At 44.7% G+C, this 21,601-nt stretch overlaps 1 protein-coding gene across 4 annotated transcripts in view; it reads right to left on the bottom strand.

The window, feature by feature from the left end:
- Positions 1-21,601, bottom strand: part of TNFRSF19 (TNF receptor superfamily member 19) — an 82,104-nt gene that overhangs the window by 44,405 nt on the left and 16,098 nt on the right. For all 4 annotated transcript variants that reach the window (XM_049646715.1, XM_049646713.1, XM_049646716.1 and 1 more), the window contains exons 4-5: positions 10,783-10,961; positions 389-474 (exon numbers count right to left, since the gene is read on the bottom strand). In XM_049646715.1, the coding sequence (XP_049502672.1) occupies positions 389-474; positions 10,783-10,961 (265 nt within the window). The remainder of the gene's footprint in view (positions 1-388; positions 475-10,782; positions 10,962-21,601) is intronic.

Raw genomic sequence — 21,601 nt, 5'->3', positions numbered from 1 at the left:
TGGACAGGAATGTCTCTGGGAAGGCAGGGAAGTGGCCACATGACAGTATCTGGGGACTAAGAAGGGAAAACACAGGAATTCGCAGGGCCAAGGCAAAGACCTTACGCATTAGGATTTGGATCACCTAGTTAATTGGAGTTGCCCAAGTTCCATATCCAGAATGAAGATAAGAGTTAGAATGAAACAAGAGGCAGCAAAATGTCTGTATTTCCCTCTGAGAGTCAAACCAAGGGACACAGTTGGCTGACTGGGGCGCACAACAAAAGGACTTTTTACCCTGCTGGAGGCTTGACAAAAGAATGCGCATTATAAGCCCCACTGTAGAGAGAGACTGTGCTCCATTTGCTAACTGTAGAAAGGTTTCTAAAAGTCTTTGGAGTTCACTCACAGTGTGGCTCGTAAGGGGGCGGGGGGTCCCCGCAAGGTACACACTCCATGTCTTGAAAACCGACGAGTTTTGTCTTCCTATAAAATCTAGAAGAGAAAGAAAAATAATCCTCATTAGCTCTTCCTTCTAAGCTCCAAGTTGCAGCTAACAGATTCAGGATAATTTACAAATTACCAGTTCTACTTTTTTAAAAAAGCAATTCAAAGGCTTAAACATAGCAGTATCTTAGACAGACACATCCTTAGATGCGGTGAACATTTAAGAAATATCAATTCCACTAGACATTGTAAATTCTACTCAGCCCCTCTATATTGAGATGGTCCTGCTGGTGAGGGAATAGGAAATCGGTGGTCTTTTGCAATTCTATTGTAACTTAAACGACAAAACCCCTCGTAAATCAAGTGCTAGTTTTTAAACACCCGAAATTCAGAGCCCCCAAAAAGCCAAGCAAACCATAAAAGCAATGGAAAAATGTAGGGAGATACTTATATAATTTTCATACGGGGTTATTTTTGTAGGCACGACAAGAAACCCAGGAGCTGGAATGGAAGAGATAACAGCTTTTACCACACACACATACACAAACGCGTGCGCACACACACACACACACACACACACACACACACACACAATACTGCTGAAGAGCAGAAATAAAGCACCATCAACATAGTTAACGGGCAAAAGAACCCTGAAAAATAGTCCTAATCATAGCATTGTCTGTAATTTCAGTCTGTAATAGAAACAGGCAAAGAACATTAACTCCCAAAAAGAAGAACATTTCATAATTTAAAACTTTCAGTGAAAACTAAAAAGCATGATGCAATTAAATGTTAAAAAATTTAACATTGAAATGTTAGACCCTGTGAAACTGATCAAGTAAATGCACATTGCAGTGAAAATGTACCATTTTTACTCAGAACACTAGTGAGTACAGACAAAATAGCACATGTCTGGATGCCAGTGGCATTATAAAGGCCACTTGTAGAAGGGCAGTTCAGCGATACGCCATCAGAACCCAATAAAATAGTTTATATATCCTTTAACCAGGAGGTTCATTTTTTTGAAATGTTTCCTAAAGAAACAACCAAGTGGGTGACGCGGTATTTACAACAATGCAATCGTGTTATTATTTATAAAAGAAAAAAAACCAGTTAGGCACACTTTCAGTACGTAACAGTCGATATGACTAGCCACAGTAGTCCCGAGGCAATGGAATACGACGCAGATCTAGTATACATATTTTTTTTAACTCATGAAATACCAGTAGGTGAAAAAAAGAAAGGTGAATAACATAATTCTATTTTGTACAAACACACACTCTGGTATAGATCCTTTCAGATTTTTTTTTTTTTTTTTTTTTACCAAAGCAGCTAAAATAATTTACATACATGTATTTGCATTGAAAAAATGTGGAAGCATATTATATACCAACTATTAACAGTGATTATTTAGGGGTGCCTGGGTGGCTCAGTCGGTTAAGCAGCCAACTTGGGCTCGGGTCATGATCTCACACTCCGTGAGTTCGAGCCCTGCGTCCAGCTGTGTGCCAACAGCCCAGAGCCTGGAGCCGGCTTCGGATTTTGTGTCCCTCTCTCTCTGCCCCTCCCTCGCTCACACTCTGTCTCTTTCTCTCAAAAAACAAATAAACATTTGAAAATTTTAAGAAAACAGTGATTACTTGTAAATGTATTTCAAAATATATTTTTTCTATGACAAAATAGTGATTTGGAGAATCAATTTGCAGATCAAGTTTATAAAGAGCAAGACAGATGAAATTATTTTATGAAATTGGATGCTGTAGTAGCAAATCTGTATGATTTATGGTTGAAGCAAAATTTTTCTCAAAAAAAATTTTTTTAACGTTTATTTATTTTTGAGACAGAGACAGAGCATGAACGGGGGAGGGTCAGAGAGAGGGAGACACAGAATCTGAAACAGGCTCCAGGCTCTGAGCTATCAGCACAGAGCCCGACGCGGGGCTTGAACTCACGGACCGTGAGATCGTGACCTGAGCCGAAGTCGGCCGCTTAACCGACTGAGCCACCCAGGCGCCCCTGCCAAATTTTTCTTTAAAAGCAGGTAAATTACCTCAAATGCTAAGGTACATTCAGTATTTGCCTAACCTTCCATTTTCATTTGACTATGAAAATATATCCATATTGTAATATGGTGCGTTCCCACCTGGTTTTAATTAAAAAATTTATTTTGTGATGCATAAAGCAATAGTCAAAGAACAAAGGTGGAGGAGCAACACTTCCTGATATTGAAACATATTATAAAGCTATAATAATCAACAGAGTGCAATACACAACACAGTGTACCATATACAATACAGTATAATAGCCAATTACAGCTACAATAATCAATACTGGTACAAAGACAGACATGCAGACCAATGGAACAAGACAGCCCAGAAATAAACTCTCACATACAGGGTCAAATGATCTTCAACAAGAGTACCAAGGCCACCTAAATGGAGACAGGTCTTCAACAAATGTTGCTGGGAAAACTGGATATCCACATGCAAAAGGTGCAACCTTATCTAACACCCTATACAAAAACTAATTCAAAATGAATTAAAAACCTAAACATAAGACCCAAAACTATAAAACTCCTAAAAGAAAACAGGAGAAAAACTTCATGACTCTGAATTTGGCAATGATTTCTTGGATGTGACGTCAAAATGCAATCAAAGGCATATGTGAAATAGGCAACAAAAGCAAAAACTGATACCCTGGGCTACGTGAAATTTTCTGCATCAAAGGACACAATCAATGTATACTTATCCCCAAACTCATCAAGTTGTATACATTAAATATGTACAGCTTTTTAATTGTCAATTATACCTCAATAAACTGGTTAAAACCAAGTAGGTCACATCAAAAAAAAAAGTTTTAAATGATAATAAAATAATAATCTTCTTTTCCAGGATTAAAAAAAAACAAGGATACAATCGACAATCGACGGAGTGAAAAATGAACCTGCACCAGGGGAGAAAATCTTTGCAAATCCTGTATTTGGTAAGGAGTTGCTATCTAGGATATTCACTCAACAACAAAAATCAAATAACCTGATTAAACGATGGGCAAAGGACTTGAAGAGACATTTCTGCAAGATGGTGTACAAATGGCCAATAAGCACATGGAAAGACGGCCGACAGCCAACATCACTCCTCATCAGGAAAATGCACTTCAAAACCACAATGAAGTAGCACCTTACACCCATCAGGATGGCTGCTAAAAACCAAAGCAAAGCAACACAGAAACCGTCAAGTGTGGGGAGGCTTCGGAGGGGAATTGGAAGCACTGCGCACTGTTGGCGGGAAAGTGAGATGGTGCTACGGAGATCAGTAAGGAGGTTCCTCAAAAAACGAAACATACAACGACCATATGATCCAGCAATTCCACTACTGGGTTGATTCCAAGGGAACGGAAGGCAGGGTGTAGATGAGATATTTGCACCTCCATTCCTAGCATCACTATTCACAACAGCCAAAAGGTGCATGTCCAAATATCCATGGGGCAAATGGAGGGGTAAACAAAATGAGGCGTAGCCATATAATGGAATATTATCCAGCCTTGAAAAGGAAGGAAATCCTGGGGGCGCCTGGGCGGCTCAGTCAGTTAAGCATCTGGCTCTTGGTTTCGGCTGAGGTCATGATCTGATCTCACGGTTTCGTGAGTTCGAGCCCCACATCAGGCTCTGTGCTGGCAGCACGCTTGGGCTTCTGTCCCTCCCTCTCTCTCTCTGCCCTGCCCCCACTCATGCTGTCTCCATCTCTTTCAAAACAAATGAATAAACTTAAAAAAAATTTTTTTTAAAAAGAACAGACCTGCTCTAATTTAAAAAAAAAAAAAAAAGGATGGGAGGAAGGAAATCCTGTCCCAGTCCCATCCTAGAACACGGATGAATCTTAAGGACGTTATGTTAAGTGAAACAAACCAGTCACAAAAGGAGAAATACTACATGATTCCACTCAGATTAGGTATGTAATCAAATTCATATAAACAGTGATTACCAGGGGCCAAAGGGAGCAGGAAAGGGGGATAGGTTATTGTTTACTGGGTATAGAGTTTCAGTTTGGGAAGATGAAAATGTTCTAGAGATCTGTTCCAAACAATGTAAATGTACTTAACACTAGTAAACTATACACTTAAAAATGGTTAAGACGATAAACCTTATGTTATTTTTCACAACCAAAAATGCATAAAAATTTTTGAAGTAAGGTAAAAACCGTAGCGTAATGTAAGATGGCATTATTACAGATGTATTTCTTACTAAACCCTGTAATACATGCGGACTACCATTATTTATCCTCTCGGCCAGAAAATCTGCCAAATTACAAGTAAACATCGACACAGTCTAAAATAGTTTTACATGTGAAAACTCATTTTTGTAAATAGGCAGAACAGAAAGTGAAATAAAAAAATGTTACACCCAACATTTTCAACATCCCATTGTGATACTGAAACACACATTTTAAAACTTCTTAAAACTAAGGAAATGGAAAGCATGGAGACTCCAATGCAGATGTCATTAAATGTTTTTAGAACAAGGACCTCTCCTCATGACAAAACGCTTTTGAGGTCTGAGCTTTCCCTAACAAATGAATCACATATATTTGCCAAAAGTATACTGATGAAAATATATTATGAGTTTGAGGGCCATTATGGAGACGAAACTAGAAAGGGAGCAAATCACACCATGTTTTTTTTTTTTTTAATTTTTTAACGTTTATTTATTTTTGAGAGGGAGAGAGAGAGAGCGTGAGCAGTGGAGGGGCAGAGAGAGAGGGAGACAGAATCCGAAGCAGGCTCCAGGCTCCGAGCTGTCGGCACAGAGCCCGACGTGGGGCTCGAACTCATGAACTGTGAGATCGTGACCTGAGCCAAAATTGGATGCTCAACAGACTGAGCCACCCAGGCGCCCCAGTCACATCATGTTTAAATGGCCATTAAACACTAAGCAGAAATAGCTTGAAAAGCTGACTAGAAATGAGGTTGAGTGGACACACCAATTCATGAGGCTCCCGCGTATGTAACCGCTGCACCCACGGACAGATGATGCTTGGACGTGACCCAGAGCAGCTATCCGCAGCTGCACGGAGATTACACCAAAGCATTCAGAATCTGCCCTGCCAGCTTCTTTATTCCAATGGCGTAACGGCAGAATCTAAGGTTTTTTAAACTTAATTTTTAATTCTAATTTTTCAACTAAAAAAAATGGAACAAAATGTTTAAAACCATCCACCCCGACTCTCCTTTTTTTCTGTTTAGTACAAAGTGAGATTAATTCAGAATTCTAAAAACGAGTAGTTACTAAACTACCAGTTATGTACTCGCCATCACAGACATTGTGCTTTTAATTGTTAGAAAAGTTGCCTCAAAATTATCCTCCAATTTGAAGATGAAGGTATAGAAATTAGAGTTTTCCTATGTAAATGAAGGGGCACCTGGGTGGCTCAGTCAGTTGAGCGTCCGACTCTTGATTTCGGCTGAGGTCATGATCTCATGGTTTTTAAGTCTGAGCCCCGACGTGGGTTCTGTGCTGACAGCGTGAAGCCTGCTTGGGATTCTCTCTCTTCCTCTCTCTCTCTCTCTCTCTCAAAATAAATAAGCATTTAATAAAAATAAAAATCTTTAAAAAATATGTAACTGAAAATATTAAGTGGATAAAGAAACGTATCAATCTTTAAAAACTATCTTACCTTCTCTTGCTTAGACTGCCATGGTTTTAGGGACACAGAAACATTGGTAACTCTGCTTTCTGACCAAGTGAGAAAGGACACAAATTTTAAAAAATAAAATGAGGGGCGCCTGGGTGGCTCAGTCGGTTGAGCGTCCGACTTCGGCTCAGGTCACGATCTCGCGGTACGTGAGTTCAAGTCCCACGTCGGGCTCTGTGCTGACCGCTCAGAACCTGGAGCCTGCTTCCGATCCTGTGTCTCCCTCTCTCTCTGCCCCTCCCCTGCTCATGCTCTGTCTCTGTCTCAAAAATAAATTAAAAACATATAAAAAATTTAAAAAATAAAATGAAATAAAAGGGATCAGGACATATACAGGTGTTTGGCTAAACTGGGATCCATAGGGGAACTTCGAATTTTACTCTGGGCGTTCACATGGCTAATGCACACAGAAAAAGGAAATCATGCTGGATTTTACCTAATCACAGTAAATGCATCTTTTAGACCCAAAACTGTCTCCAACACTGAATTTGAAAAGAATTTTTAATTGAACTCAATCCAAATAACACCAGTTTGCCTGACGAACGCCATGTTTGAAAAGGGCCATTTTAAGAAAACCTGGTTGTAAACCGTCAACTGTTCAATCAACGAAAGCATTTCTACGGGGTAAACGACACACCACAGTCCAGCTCTCGTTTTATACTGAGCTCGCTCAATACAGCCCGGAAGGCAGTCACCATGTCCTGTGTATTACAGTCAGGCCACGCTCAAACGTTCTGCAGTGGATGTTCTACGTACTGGATGACCACTCTGTTCTCTCCCATTCTCTTACCGGCACCCAGCTTCATACCGACAGACAGCCTACTGTTCACGTTCCTTAGCAACTGACAGCAAGGGCCCCTTGAAAGTGAACAAACACCTACGAGGAGATGAACCATCAGGGTCAGGGCCAAGAACAGTGCGGTGGTTAGTGATCTCACGCTGGATACTCCGCCCATACTCTGAGAATGGGCAAGGGGGGCCCAACGTCAAGATGAGAGAGCCCGCCAAGGCAATTCAGGCAGCTTCCAGGAGCAAGGAGGCTGGCGGGGCACCAGGGTGTACTGGGGGTGGGGCACAGAAGGGCTGTGGCAGGCCGCATGGTTAGCCTCAGTCAAAGAGGCTCCAGGGGAGGGCTTCCTGTGACACCAGACATGCGGTTAGGCATAGGGGCTCAGCAGTAGCATGACAAGCGGGGTGACCTTGGGCGTGTCATTTATCCCCTCCAAGGATCAATCTTCCCTTGGTAAAGGGGGTTTGATATTAATCCCTGGGTTTACGGAGTGGTTTTGATGATTAAATAAGCTAACCTGCATACAGTGCTCAACTCATCATAAATGCTCAATAAACGTCAGCTATCGTCGTCACGAGAAGCAGCAAAGAACTGGTAGGGGCTGGGTTATCCTTCCAGGCGGGGGCCCATGTCCCCTTGGCAGAGAAGGGATGGGAACACGGGAGACAGAGAAGGTGGCTGCAGGCCCACTGCCCACACTCTAAAAACACCTCACAAAAAAACCAAAAAAGAAGCAGTCATGTAAATAAAGCTTTCACTGGCTTCTAGTAACACTAATTGGTGAGGATGTCAAGCATGTATTTAGTGCTTACTAGGGGCCAGGCACTCTGCTGGGCGCTTTACATGCATTGTATCCTCGATCCTTCCAGCAATTCTGCAGGTCGGTATTATCAGATGACAACGGACGGGTGAGAAGAACAGGTGTCAGAGAAATTAAGGAACCGGCCTAAAGTCGTTGGACACATTTGGGAACAAGGACACTGAGGCTCCAATCACTCACACCGAGGCACAGGGGACACACTATTTCCATGCTGTACTGCTTGTGGGGAAAAGGCAGCTGCTGTCCTATTGGGGCTGAGCCTTAGGATCGCAGAGGACTCTTTTTTTTTTTTTTTTTAATTATTGCTTTTTATTCCTTTTCTTAAAAAAATTTTGTTTAATGTTTATTTTTGAAGGAGAGTGTGAGTGGGGGAGGGGCAGAGAGAGAGGGAGACACAGAATCCCAAGCAGCCTCCAGGCTCCGAGCTGTCAGTCCAGAGCCCGACGCGGGGCCCGAACCCACGAACCGCGAGATCATGACCTGAGCCGAAGTCGGACGCTCAACCAACTGAGCCACCCAGGCGCCCCGGCATCATTTTTCTGAGAGCAATATGCAATTTGCTTATTTTCTTTCTGCCTCAGTTTTCCTATCTATAAAACGGGTTCCAACTGTTTAACCTTCTTCACACAAATAGAGTCAACCTGGGTGAGCACTTTAAAACACTCTGGAAAGCCTGGGTTAAAGTCACTATATAATTATCGCCTGCCTCATGCTGGCTTAGAAAGGATGTAATTTTAAACTAATCATATAAATAAACTATGAAACATCATTCAAATGTCTACTCCCTTGAATCTGACTTTCCCACATCTAAGCATTTGCTTAAAGAATGAGCAAACATTACAGAAGCTAAGCCAGTGGGTTCAGGTGACAACGAATGAGGTTAAGCATGAGGAAGCACTTCTGGTGGGAGGTCCTGGGGACAGTGTGTCCCGTCTCAGACTCTACAGCATATCCCCGTGGGCTCCTTCTTTGTAAAAACCGAGACCCTGGGTCCTGTGCTTTTCCGCACTCCCGCTGCCCCCTGAATCTCCTCGGGACCTCTTCTCCCTGCCCCAAAGATGAAGGGCACCCACGTGCTTTTATCAGACTTGTAGAAGAGGAACAACGGAGACGCGTCAGACGTTGGCTTTGTGTTCCTCAATCAGATTTGCACAAGGTCAGAACTCTGGCTGATGATATTCATAGGTATCAGCATCGTCTGAGATTATAGACCATTCCTTTTTTTTTTAGTGGCAGATTTACTGATACCTGATTCACATACCTTATAATCCACCCACGTGAAGTACACAATTAAATGGTCTTGAGTGTACTCACAGAGGCATGCAACCATCGGAATGATCAGTGTTAGACATTTTCATCACACCAAAAAAAGAAAGCCTGTACCCTTGAGTGGTCACCCCTCACTCTTCCCCACGCTCCCCAGCCACCAGCCCCAGGAAACCACTAATTGAATTTCTGTCTCTATCGAGAAAGGACGGGTGTGGATGACCGTTCTGGTTTCTTCTCACCAACACTTGTCATTGTCTGTCTTTTTGGTCGCAGCCATTCTAGCGGGCTTGAAGTATGTGGTTTTAATTTGCATTTCCCGGACATTGAGCATCTTTTCATGTGCTTACTGGCTGCCTGAATGTCTTCTTTGGAGAAATGTCTATTCAGATCCTTCACCCATATTTTAATTGGGTTATTGGTCTTTTCATGACTGAGTTGTAAGAGTTCTTTACGTATTCTAGATGAGACAGTCCCTAATCACCTACATGATTTACAAATAGTTTCTCTAATTCTGCGGGTTGTCTTTTCGTTTTCTTGATGATATCCTTTGGAGCACAAAAGATTTTCATTTGGGTGGAGGCCACGAGCTGGTCATCCTTCCACTGCCCGTGTTTCCGGTGTTAGACAATTACGATTTGCACCGGTTCAGGTGCTAAATCACCGTGTAGCATCACATGTAGCCCGTAAGGCTCTTTCCTACCCTGTTTCTGCCCTTCAGGCCCACAGGTCTGTCTTCCCCTCTGACCTCAGCAAGAGCCACGGTGCCTTTCGGTGACCTATGGGCGTGCTCTCGCTACGTCCAGCGAGAGCCGCGCCTCTGCAGCGACCTCGAGCCTAGACTCCTCGGGGGCCCGAACTCCAGGGTCATGTCCACGACAGGGCCCGTCTCCGCATCCCGTGTCTGCAGCAGTGCCCCTCCCCAACACAGCTGCTCTGAGTCTTGCTCAGAGCCCCCTGCCCTGATCACCCACCCCGGGCACGCCTGGTTCGCCTCACCCGCTCCAGGTTCCTCTCCTACTACGGAACTCACTTCTGTGTTATTTACGGTTTGGCCCTTTCTAAATCCCTTATTAGGACACAAGCTTCACGCGGGTAGGGCGCTCGGCCTCTGTACCTCAGCAATGCCTCGCTTCTCCCAAAGCCGCTTCACAAAAACCCGCGGAAATGAGCGAACACCTGTGATTCGCATCTCTCCGATCACGAACGAGGATGAGCATCGCCATCTGATCACAGGCCACGCGTGTTTCCTCTTTTGTGAACTGCCCGTCCGTTCGTTTGTCCACTTGTCCACATTTTCTTTTTCATCGATTTATAGGGAACGCTTTAGGGTCTCACGACGCTAATCCTTTGTTAGTGTGCTTATTCGCTTTATTTATAACCAGCGCCTGCCACAGTGCACAGCGGGCAAGGATGGAGTCACGACCATGCGACAAATGTGTTCCGCTTCCCATCGGTGTGGGTTCACACTTGAGAGGGAACCAGGGAAAAGCCCGCTTAAAAATAATCCAGGGAGGCCTGGGTGGCTCAGTCGGGGTAAGCGTCTGACTTCCGCTCAGGGCATGATCTCATGGTTCGTGAGTTCGAGCCCTGCGTCGGGCTCTGTGCTGACAGCTCAGAGCCTGTTTCGGATCCTCTGTCTCCTCCCCCCCCACCTCCTCTCTGCACCTCTCCTGCTTGTGCTTGCACTCTCTCTCTCTCTCTCTCTCTCTCTCAAAAATAAACAAACATTAAAAAAAAACCTTAAAAAACTTAAGCCAATAATTATGAGGCAAAGAAATCGTGCAACCTACCCTGGCAAGCAGTCCCCGCAGACGGCGTCGCTGGTGACAGAGCAGTTGGCCTTCTGGAAGCGGTTCACCACCGCGCACTCCAGGCACGGCTTGCATTTCTGAAAGCCCCAGTCCTCCTTGAACCGGTGCGGCCGGCATGTCAGGCACCGGGCATCCTCCCCGTAGCCAAAGCCACATTCCTGCAGGGATTCACAAGCACCAGAACGTTATTCAGACGTCGCACGCGTGAAGAAGACGAAAAAGACGGCGGGGATAAAAGGAAGAGCTGGTCTAATAACTGCGGAGTGGGTTTTCCTGGACACAAAGGCAGCTCTTCCGGCAAGTTCAAATGTGTCTCCCGCTGCTAATCATCTCTCTTACTGCATTAAGTATTCTTAGTCATCCACTTTATTCAAGAAGCCACGAGCATTTGCATAAGAAAGGTCCTCCGGGACCCCCCGCTGCTGCATTATGGCCAGTTTATGGCAGAATTATGGCCCTTTCTTCTTCTCCAATTAAGCCAGTCATGTGCATGTTCAGAAACTGAAGTCAGAGAAAAACTCAGATGCTTACTCACTTATCAGGGCAGGAAATACGGACTCTGATAGTAACGGTGATAGTTTCTTTTTTTTTTTTTTTTTCCACTTCTATTCATTTATTTATTTATTTTTTACTATGAAATTTATTGTCAAACTGGTTTCCATACGACAACCATATTTTCAAACCGAGGCTAACCGGGTAAGGAATTTCCTAAGCTGACGATCTGGAAGGTCTACTCAGGAGAGGGCACCTTGAAATGTTCAGCCGTTTATGGTTGTGTGATAGTAGGAAGGGTCCTCCCTATTTCTTAGAAGAATACGGAATTCTTGTTTGGATTCAACCGTGTGACACTAAAGGTCCAAGGATGAGCAGCACACATGGTTCATTTCCACAAGGCCCAGAACCAAATAAATCATAGCCTGCCGTGTAATGCAAATACGATGCAACAACACGAAGAATGGTGTAGACACGTGTTCACGATCGCTTTAAAAATAAGTTATAACACAGAATGAGAAGTACGTGTCTGTCTCTTACAAAAGCATTAATAATTAGTGTAATTATTATACTCAGTGACATTGAGTTGGTTAATAATAATCAATAACATCGATTGGGTTACTCTGTGCACATTATCTCATGAATTCGTACTTCTTCCCGATGAGGGAACCACCATCATTATTCCCATTTCATGAATGGGGGTAGGGAGCTTCCCAGAAGGTATGTACCTGAACCCAGCTGACATAGCTAATGTTAGAAGTAGGATTTGAACCTACCCAGTTGAATTCCGGAATCAGATTCCACACCACGACACTGTGGGATCTGTCGGGCACGTTCTCTCTCCGTCTGGAGAGCATACCGAGCAAGCCCACAAACACAGCTCAATGCAGCAGAGGAGAAGAGCCTCACCAATATCTCTTGGCCCCCTCCCCTGAAAACTCTGGATGCAGAATGCAAATCCCCGCTCATTCAAAATGCCCATTTGCCTATAAAACTTACATGCCTAAAATCCTTGATCTGTAGTTACACGCACAGTCAGCTAAGCGGTATTTGTCGGTCAAAAACGAAATCAAAACGAACACAAAGGGTAGTGTCCCTGTACTCAATAAGCTACTGAATAAAACATTCAGAATATTTTTGGCTAATAAACTCGTTCACGTCTTAGAGGAGCAGTACGTTCCTTCCTCATTTCAGTTACTCAGCCCGCCTTTCAAATGTGAGCCCTGAACATGCACAACAAAGGGTAGGGGACCAAGAAAGCAGAAGGTCAACAACCTTCTTAATCCTTAGTGTCCTAAACCAAGGCACAGACAGAAGGAAAAAAAAAATCTGACTTGAAGAATGGATTCACTAGAGATTATCTTTGGGGGGGGCGGAGAGGGGGATAGTGAAATTATGAGGTGTTTTGAATTTTCATAATTCTCTGATAATTTACTCTTTGGCAAAACGCATCTATGACTCTGGCAACCAGGAAAACAACAAAGATACGTATTCAAAAAGAATTTCTTGGGGGGTACACTAGGTCTTTGCAGGGAGGTCCCTGCTGGTTTTGGTGCTTTGTACGTGGGCGCTGTGCTTCCGCACGGGGGCAGAAGTGGGTTTTTGTCGAGTACGTTAGTTGCCGAGAGAGCCGAGTGCATCCCAAGGCTCTCTTTCAGTGTAGATGGGAGCCGCCCTGTCACAATCTTCCGGGATCAAAGGGTGGTAGGTGTGACATTTGGGTAGGGGCGTGGGGACCTCGCTGTCCACAGGTTCGGCACCGCCACGTCAAAGGTTCACGCAAGAGCCAAGTTTCAAAATCACACTTTGATCCAGGCGGCTGGGACTGGAAGGGTCTCATATACAAGTTACAACCCAACAAAGAAAGAAAGGAAAAAGGAAGAGGGCAGAAGAGGCAAAACAAAGGGAAAGAGAAATGAGAAAGACAAGAAGGTGTCTTAGCTGGGAATACATGAAATGCCGTTTTTCCAGCGAGGCTGATATGGAAGAAAAAGTGTGTCTGACAGTGGAGCCAAAGACACATGAGCTTGAAGGCCAACGCTGCCACTCGTCAGCTAAGCTACTTGGGGAACTCTGATCCTCGGTCGCTACATCTGCGAGAGGGGGTCGGTACTCGCCTGCCCTCCAGGGCTGTTTTGAGGAATAAAAGGGAAAAAAACATAGACAAGCTGTAAATTATAAATCGAGCACAGAGTGAGCGCTCACCAGATAAATGATACCCTTTTAGATTCTCTACGGCCCAACAAACCAACTGTTCTGATTCAAGTATGAAAAAGCCCCACTGGGGACCTTCAGGCTCCAGTGTTTTGCCGGGTTACCAGAAAGACCACTTTCCACCTAAATTATTTTCGTTGAATAAAATAGGTCTAAAACGGAATTATCCGTCTTTTAACAACGGTACGTGGAACACAATTTAGCCGCACCTGCCTGGGTCAAGTGCGTGCGCTGGGTGGGCAGTTTGCGGTTTTAATTCCCCCCCTCCGGGCAGTGAACTATCATTCTTGCTCCTGCTGAGAATCTCTGCCTCCAGCAGTTCACTTCCTCTCTCCATCCTGAGAAATGAACTAGACAGACAGCCAAGTGGACGCCAACTTGAAAGAACTACAAGTAGGTGTTTTGACGGGTCTCATCTCTTTTGAAAAACAACAAACACTTTTGAGTCCTGACTGGATTCCAGAGTTTATATGGTACACGGGAACCGTTTTGACCCCGTGTTTCTGTCATATACCATTGTGTGTCATTTACATGTCGTTATACTTCATAGAATGAGGATTTCGTGAAGCTTTTTTTTGGGTCCGTTCTAAAGATTTTATTTAAAAAAAATTTTTTTTAATGCTTATTTATTTCTGAGACAGAGACAGAACATGAATGGGGGAGGGGCAGAGAGAGAGGGAGACGCAGAATCCCAAGCAGGCTCCAGGCTCTGAGCTGTCGGCACAGAGCCCGACACGGGGCTCGAACTCACAGACCGCGAGAATGTGACCTGAGCCAAAGTCGGCCGCTCAACCGACTGAGCCACCCGGGTGCCCCAAGATTTTATTTTTTAAGTAATCTCTACGCAGTGTGGGGCTTGAACTGATGAACCCAACATCAAGAGTCGCGTGCCCCAGGGACTGACCCAGCCAGGTGTACCTTTCTAGTCCATTCTATATTGGACCAAATTACATATAGAAAAAACCAACAAAGCCAGGCTCCTAATGCATCATGATTTTGCCTTCATTGTCTGGATATTAATTTACTAGTTCTGCTTAGATTTTATATGTTTAAAAAAAATTTTTTTTTAACGTTTATTTATTTTTGAGACAGAGCGAGACAGAGCATGAACGGGGGAGGGTCAGAGAGAGAGGAAGACACAGAATCTGAAACAGGCTCCAGGCTCTAAGCTGTCAGCACAGAGCCCGACGCGGGGCTCGAACTCATGGACTGCGAGATCATGACCTGAGCCGAAGTCGGCCGCTCACCGACTGAGCCACCCAGGCGCCCCTAGATTTTATATGTTTTAGTGGCAACGATAGTAATTTTGGAGTAGATTTAGGTGAGAGGTTGATCACAAAATAATACCTAAATGTACTGAACAGGTACAGTGAACCGTATAGTCTCCTAGGAACCTCTATACAGAGATTGGTTATTTGAAGGAATTCAGTTTAAAATATATTTTCTCTAAAGTATTTGTCATTTTTTGAAAGACAACATTAAAACACCGACCTAATATTATTTTTAAACTTTTAAAACACGCTTGCACTTCATGATGGTCTAAGGAACTTATAAAGCGATCATTCTGTATTTGAGAGGAATCTGAGAAACTTAACAGAAGACCATGGGGGAAGGGAAGGGGAAAAGCAGTTTCAAACAGAGAGGGAGGCAAACCCATAAGAGACTGAAATACAGAGAACAATCTGAGGGTTGATGGGGGGCCAGGGAAAAATGGGTGACGGGCATTGAAGAGGGCACTTGTTGGGATGAGCACTGGGTGTTGGATGAATCATGGGAAGCTACTTCCGAAGCCAAGAGCACACTGTATACTCTGTACGTTAGCTAACTTGACAATAAATTATACTAAAAAAACAAAACACCAGAAATCTTGAATTAACCAGAAATTCAGAGAAGGTATTTCCGAGGAATTAAGTGATAGCATGGTGTCCATGGCAGCAATCGCTTTTAGAGCTAATTGTCTTATTTCTAAAGCACCATAAACACAGAGACCCTGCAATTATTTGAAATCCAGGCTATAAAGTAAACAGCATATAAACATTAAATTACCCCCAATATAAATGTCTACTTTGATGTTTTTATTTCATTCAGTAAAAGTAGGTGGTTAAAATGCCTTGAAACCTTTCCCATTAAGTTCAATAAATAACTAGCGAGAGAAAAAGGAAAAAGGCCAAACGGCGTAGAGAATGGCCCCCCAGCCTCCTGCCCAGAGTAACACTGCTCAGAGAGCACTGAGACTGTGCCTTTGTAACCCTGTGTCCACTCCCCTAGGGCCAGTGACTGTTGCTGCTGTCTTTTCACCCCTTTTTATGCTGAAAAACTTCCACTGCACACAAGATTTGTATTAAAAAAAAAAAATCAAACAGTGCACCTTCCTTCCCATCCCTGCTCTCACGTCCCGTTCCCTCCACACAGGCAAACACTGCCACCAGCTCTTGGGAGAACCTCCCGGAAACATCCTAATGTCTTCCGCGTGCGCCCGCGTGCGTATTTTAACACGCTGTTCCGCAGCTAGTTTTCCAGTTTTCCCCCCTCGGTGGGTCTCGGAGAGCTCTCCGCGTCTGCATATGAAGAGCCCGCCACGGTGCAGCTACAGCTGAATCCCTTCCACTGGAGCCTACTCACCCTGCACCCCAAGTGCCGGGACGGAGGGGGCAGCCGTGGGCGTCTGCTGAAGTACGCGGGCCCTGGTCAGTGGCCTAATTGTGCAGCGGAGGACGACAGCATGCCATGCTTTGGGCCTTCCCTCCATTACTTTTGGGTAGAAAGGGGGCAACTCCCCTAGGCGTGCGGTTTTCCCCAGCAGGCTAGTATACTACCGCTGGGAATAAAAGAAATGGTAGGAATGGGTTTGTGGTGAGGGAAAACAAAGAGTCCTCAGAAAAGAGAGTAAGCTGGCTGTGCTGACTGGGGTCCCGCTGAGCTTTCTGAGCGGCCTTCACGGGCTCCTGGGAGCTGCCTTCCCAGTTAGGCCCCAACCTCGGGCCTTGTGCTCAAGAGCCCGCTGTCTGAGACTCCTGTGCCTGGTGAGCCAGAATCCCCTCCCCTCCCATCTGCTCACCCTCCATACCTGGTCAAATTGCCTCCTGCCCCTCCACCCTCTGGCCACCCTGGCCTGCCTTCAGCAAGAATCCCGTTAGGTCTGCTTTAGCCACAATCCCCTTTCCCCTGATGTTTCCTCTTAGGAATTTTCCGTCCACTGCCCCCCACCTGGCCCCTTGGCTAAAATCCCCTCTTGTCCATGTTGTATTTGGAATTGAGCCCAGTTCTATACTGAGGCCTCTCTTTCCCTATTGCGATAGTTCCTGAGCGAAATCTGTTTTTATGGCTTTCCCCTCTGTCCTGCTGCGGTTCTCCGAAACTTTCCGGGTCACAACTAGAGCTCTCCCTCTCACCATTTCCTTGGAAGGACTACATGTGTGTTTGGTGGGGGAGGATGCGTGGGAGGGGACCGGGACGGGAGTGGGGGCGTTAGTCATCAGCCTGGGTGTCCGCATTAGAGGTACGACGTTTATTTTTATGGAGCGCGGTCTGGCCATTCATATCAATGGTAGAAATGCATTTAGCCTTTAACATAATCCTAGAGTCTTTAGTTTTGAAATTACGACTTGGTACCTTTGAAGAAATACTTACGATGCCCCTGAGTCCCTGGGGAACCTTTTTTATTAATGAGCTTGGAGGTGGGAAAATATACACACGAAGAATAACCCATTAAAAAAAAAATTGCAAATAAACAAACAAATAAAGCATAGCTATAGGAGTCCTACTTATTTCCCCAAATTCTACAATAAGAGAACAATCCCCAGTACCTAACGCCTCCCTCCACCACTCTCTCCCCAGAGCCTCTCAGGGTACGTGGTACTTACGAAGCTTCTTCGCTTGACCAAACTTCAGCCAGGATCCTTGACCTTCCTCTGGGCCCATCTGTGTACCTCCTCACAAAATCCAGCCTTAGCAAATGCTCTGCTCCGTCAGCGGCACCAGAACCACCCACCCTGAACATCTGCTCACGTTCCTCCTCCTCCCTTTGAAGCTCGATCACCCTGGCTTATCATCTCCAGCAGAGAATTGTCACATTTGCGTTGGCCAGGCCCCCCTGCCCCCGGCTGCTTCCCCTCAGCGATCTTCTACCCGCTGCCCCTCGCTCCTTGGCGATCCATTCCCGTGAGCTCATGCTGCATGGGGACGGAGCCCCCTGGCTCCCCCCTCCACTGCAAGATCCCACTGTGGCCGTCCCCCTCCATCCCTAAAGCCTGCCTTGCCATCCTTAAAAAGTGCCACGGAATACCTTCTTCTTTAACAACGCATACCAGGCCGGTGAGTAACACAGCAATGTTTGCTGACCAAACAATGGATGAACGAGTATGGTTGAAGGCACCATTTCCTAAGTTGTTGTTGTTTCATTAGTAGTGTCATTATTGCTTTATTGTAGGCAGCGCTAGCCTACAGAGGCCACAGCAGTGTCCCACGTGGTAAGGCCACGTAGATCGTGTGGGCTGGTGCAGGTGGGCGGCGTGGGGTGTGTGTGTGTGTGTGTGTGTGTGTGTGTGTGTGTGTGTGCGGCTTCCTTATCTTGGTTCCAAGGCAGGAGAAGGGCTGCGTCCAGCTGGGCCATTTCCACCCAAGCTGGCGGCAGCGGGAGCTCTGACACCCTGCCCAGTATTTTTAAGCCACATTTGGTGGCTTTCCAGTGGCAAAACGACTCAGAGTAAACAGTCCTCAAATCCCCTTCTCTCTCTTCGCCCTCTGCAAATTCAGCACTTAGCAAAAACACAAGTGGATCCCACCTACACGCTCCAGGAGCAGCTCCCCAGACCAGAGGGGAGACGCTCACAGACCATGGATTGGCTAGGAAGCACATTCGGGGGGCCTCGGGTCAAAAGCACTATTCACTTGGAAAGCAAGCCAGTAAGTTATTAACTTTGGTTCTTTGAACTTTAAAAGCTCAAATCTGGACCGAGAAGAAGTTATTCGTAGAGAAGGTCTAGCACATGCAAATGGATATGACAAATTAGATTTATGTGCCTGGTATTTAGAAATCAGCTTTTTAATTTCCTTTAATAAAACAACACCAAAGACAGTTCCCGCGCCCCCCCCACCTCCACCAACTTCCAGTTTATGAAAATCTGTAACTGAGTTTTTTAAAGAAAAATTACAAGCTAGAGCTTGCTAATATCTGCCAAACACCGCTGGGCTCGATTAGGTATAATTAAACAGAAATAAAGTGAGCAACACTGTAATTAAATGGCAGAAATGAATCTTTTTCATGCTTGCAAATTACTCTAATTTTTTTGTGTGCATGTGTGACTTTCTTCATGGGGATGAAAACAGCTCTCCAAAAAGTAGATGTCTTCAAAAATCGGAAGCCAGGCACGCACCCGTGGGGAGCAAAGTGTGTTGTTGTTTACAAGAATTAATTTTTTCACATTAGCAAAAGTCCTCCCAATAATTGGTTAGAAAAGCTTCCTTTGAAAACCGTGCCAGAAGCTTGAAGACTATTTCAAGCGGTTCGTGCGAAAACTAGTTTCCTGGTTTACTGCTGGGAGGCGATCATGTTAAAAGCACATTGTTGGCAATAATACTCGGTGAGGAGGAGGGGCTGCGGCCGCGCAGATTCTAGACGGTAAGAAGGAAAAGGCTAATGTGGTCACTCGGGGAAAACAAAAGTCATCCTCTCCCACATATCGCCAAGCTGCTTATTTTCGTGAGCCGCAAGGCCAGCCGTGTAGCTCTCCTGTGCACATTCGTGGCTCCAAACGTCCAGCATGTACCGCTTATGCAGCTATGAAAACAACAGTTTGTATTTTTTTGCCTCAGAAATAGGAAGAAGGCATTATCAGTTCTCTTCCTCATAAACTTTTGAAACCTAAGCCCCGTCACGGAAGAGAAAGCGACTGACTATGGTTCCATGGGAGAGCGTCCTCAAAGCCGACCCCGCTCGGCTCCATGGCCTGTCCTACACTTTCCCCAAGACACAGAAAGACTACCCACGAGCCTGCATGACTAAAAAGAACTTGACTGAGTAGCCAGGATGCTTGGGGCTTTCAGGGAAAGAACTGGAAACCAAAAGAGCTAAGGCCGGAAGACAGCTCAGAAGGCACAAGAGGGGGACACAGAGGGCACCACCCGGTGTGAAGAGCCGTAGCCAGGACGCCCACGTGGCCGGACCAAACAAAAGCAGAAGCAGGTGGGTGTTTGGAGAGCGGTGGCCGGAACCAGGGCTGCTCAGACGAGGAAGGGGAGGAAGGAGGCTGACCAGGAAGGCAGCTCCTGGAATGCACAAGCATGAGGTCAACACGATTTGGAGATCCCTTTGTTTTAGAAGTCGGTCCCGGGCCAGAATTTTGGGAGGAACGTTCACCACTCTAGAGCTGCAGGGTCTAATATGACAGCCACAACTGCGTGTGGCAAAACTCAAATTTAATCAATTACCACGCAATAAAATGTAAAACCCAGTGCTTCTGGTGACACAAGCCACCTTTCAGGTGTTCATGAATACATTTCAAGTGGCTAGTAACCCCCGTGTTGGCCAGTGGAGACACAGACCATTCCGTCATCGCAGCGAATTCGACCGTAGCACCGTACTCGAGGATTATTCAAAGTGAGAAAAAGACCATTACTCCCATGTGGCCCCACCGCCTTCTCCCAGCACATCACTTACTAATGGTGACAATGGACTGATCCACTAACCATCTCTGTGTCTGTTTCCTCATCTATAAGACAGGAGGCGTTATACCCCCTATTTAAGACATATGTTAAAAGGACTCCAGTAGTGAATATATAAATATCACATAGAACCTGGCTCATTATAATAAACGTTAGCTAATATCTATTGGTTGCATGATATGTATTGCAGAATAACAACTGAAAGCATATTTGAGAGGCAGTGCATATTTGTTACAAGAAATCCTTTTCATGCACATAACCCAAAGTATCCTGGGTGAAAGGTTAAACTAGGTAATCATTTAAAAAGTGGCTAATTGGGGGCATCTGGTTTCAGTTCAGGTCATGATCTCGTCGTTTGTGAGTTTCAGCCCCACGTTGGACTCTGCACCGACAGGGTGGAGCCTGCTTGGGATTCTCTCTCTCTCTCTCTCTCTCTCTCTCTCTCTCTCTGTGTCTGTCTGTCTCTCTCTCTCTCCCCCTCTCTCCCTCCCCCCTTAAAACTTTTTTTTAAGTTTTTTTATATAAACTTAAAAAAAAGTGGGTAGCAAAGGGAAGGGTCTCAGTCTAAACAAGCAACAATAGTTATTAATGAGCCTGGAGCTTCTGTGCAGACTTCTTACTATCTAATAATTGAAAGGAAGTGAAAAGAGGTCAGAGGAACCACTGACCACACATGACAGGTGTACCAAAAAGCATACTGTCTCCAGGAATGCTATTCCGGTAACTTCCCCCAAACCCAACTACATGTTTTAAATGGCAGAGACCTGACAATGGGAAAGTCAGCCCAGGCATCTTGAGGAAAACAAAAAACAAACCAGAATTGAATGCATTCCAAAGAAAATAATCATTAGGAGTAATAAAGCCACAGATGGAAATATTAACTCTACCTGCTTACCCAGGGTATTTCCAGGCTTCAGGTTTAAGACATAAACACGTTTATAACTTGAAGAACCTCATGACCCAGTCTTTTGGTATTTTGGGTAGAGACAAATGATATTAGAAAATGGACATCAAGTTTAAGTTATGTTTACTACAGCAAAACAATTAACTTAATAATGTTAGAATAATAGTTATTTGAAAGCTTTCCTGTCTGGTGAAAATGCACTTTTTTTTTTTTTTTACCCTTAATGTAAAGAAAACTTTAGTTGTATTATCAGTAATTTGATTCAGCTTTTCTACTTTTTAATAACTCACTTTAAAATATTTACTGTTTATTGGGCATTCAAAATTTCAAGCACCCCAGGTAACTAAAATTTTAACCCTCAGTTAAAAAGCTAACGACTACTGAACTTAGTCATCTCATTACAGATTAACAGGTATCCAAACTTATATTTCGTGAAAGAAGTAAAAAACAATTCAATTATTTATAAATATTTCACTATTTTTTTTTTTTTAAAAGCTTACTCTTAGCCAGAAATGTAAAACCTGG

Source organism: Panthera uncia (assembly GCF_023721935.1).
Source record: "Panthera uncia isolate 11264 chromosome A1 unlocalized genomic scaffold, Puncia_PCG_1.0 HiC_scaffold_16, whole genome shotgun sequence".
Classification (NCBI taxonomy): Eukaryota; Metazoa; Chordata; class Mammalia; order Carnivora; family Felidae; genus Panthera; species Panthera uncia.
Note: the sequence above shows the minus strand (reverse complement) of the source record. Positions and strands in the feature narration are given on the sequence as shown.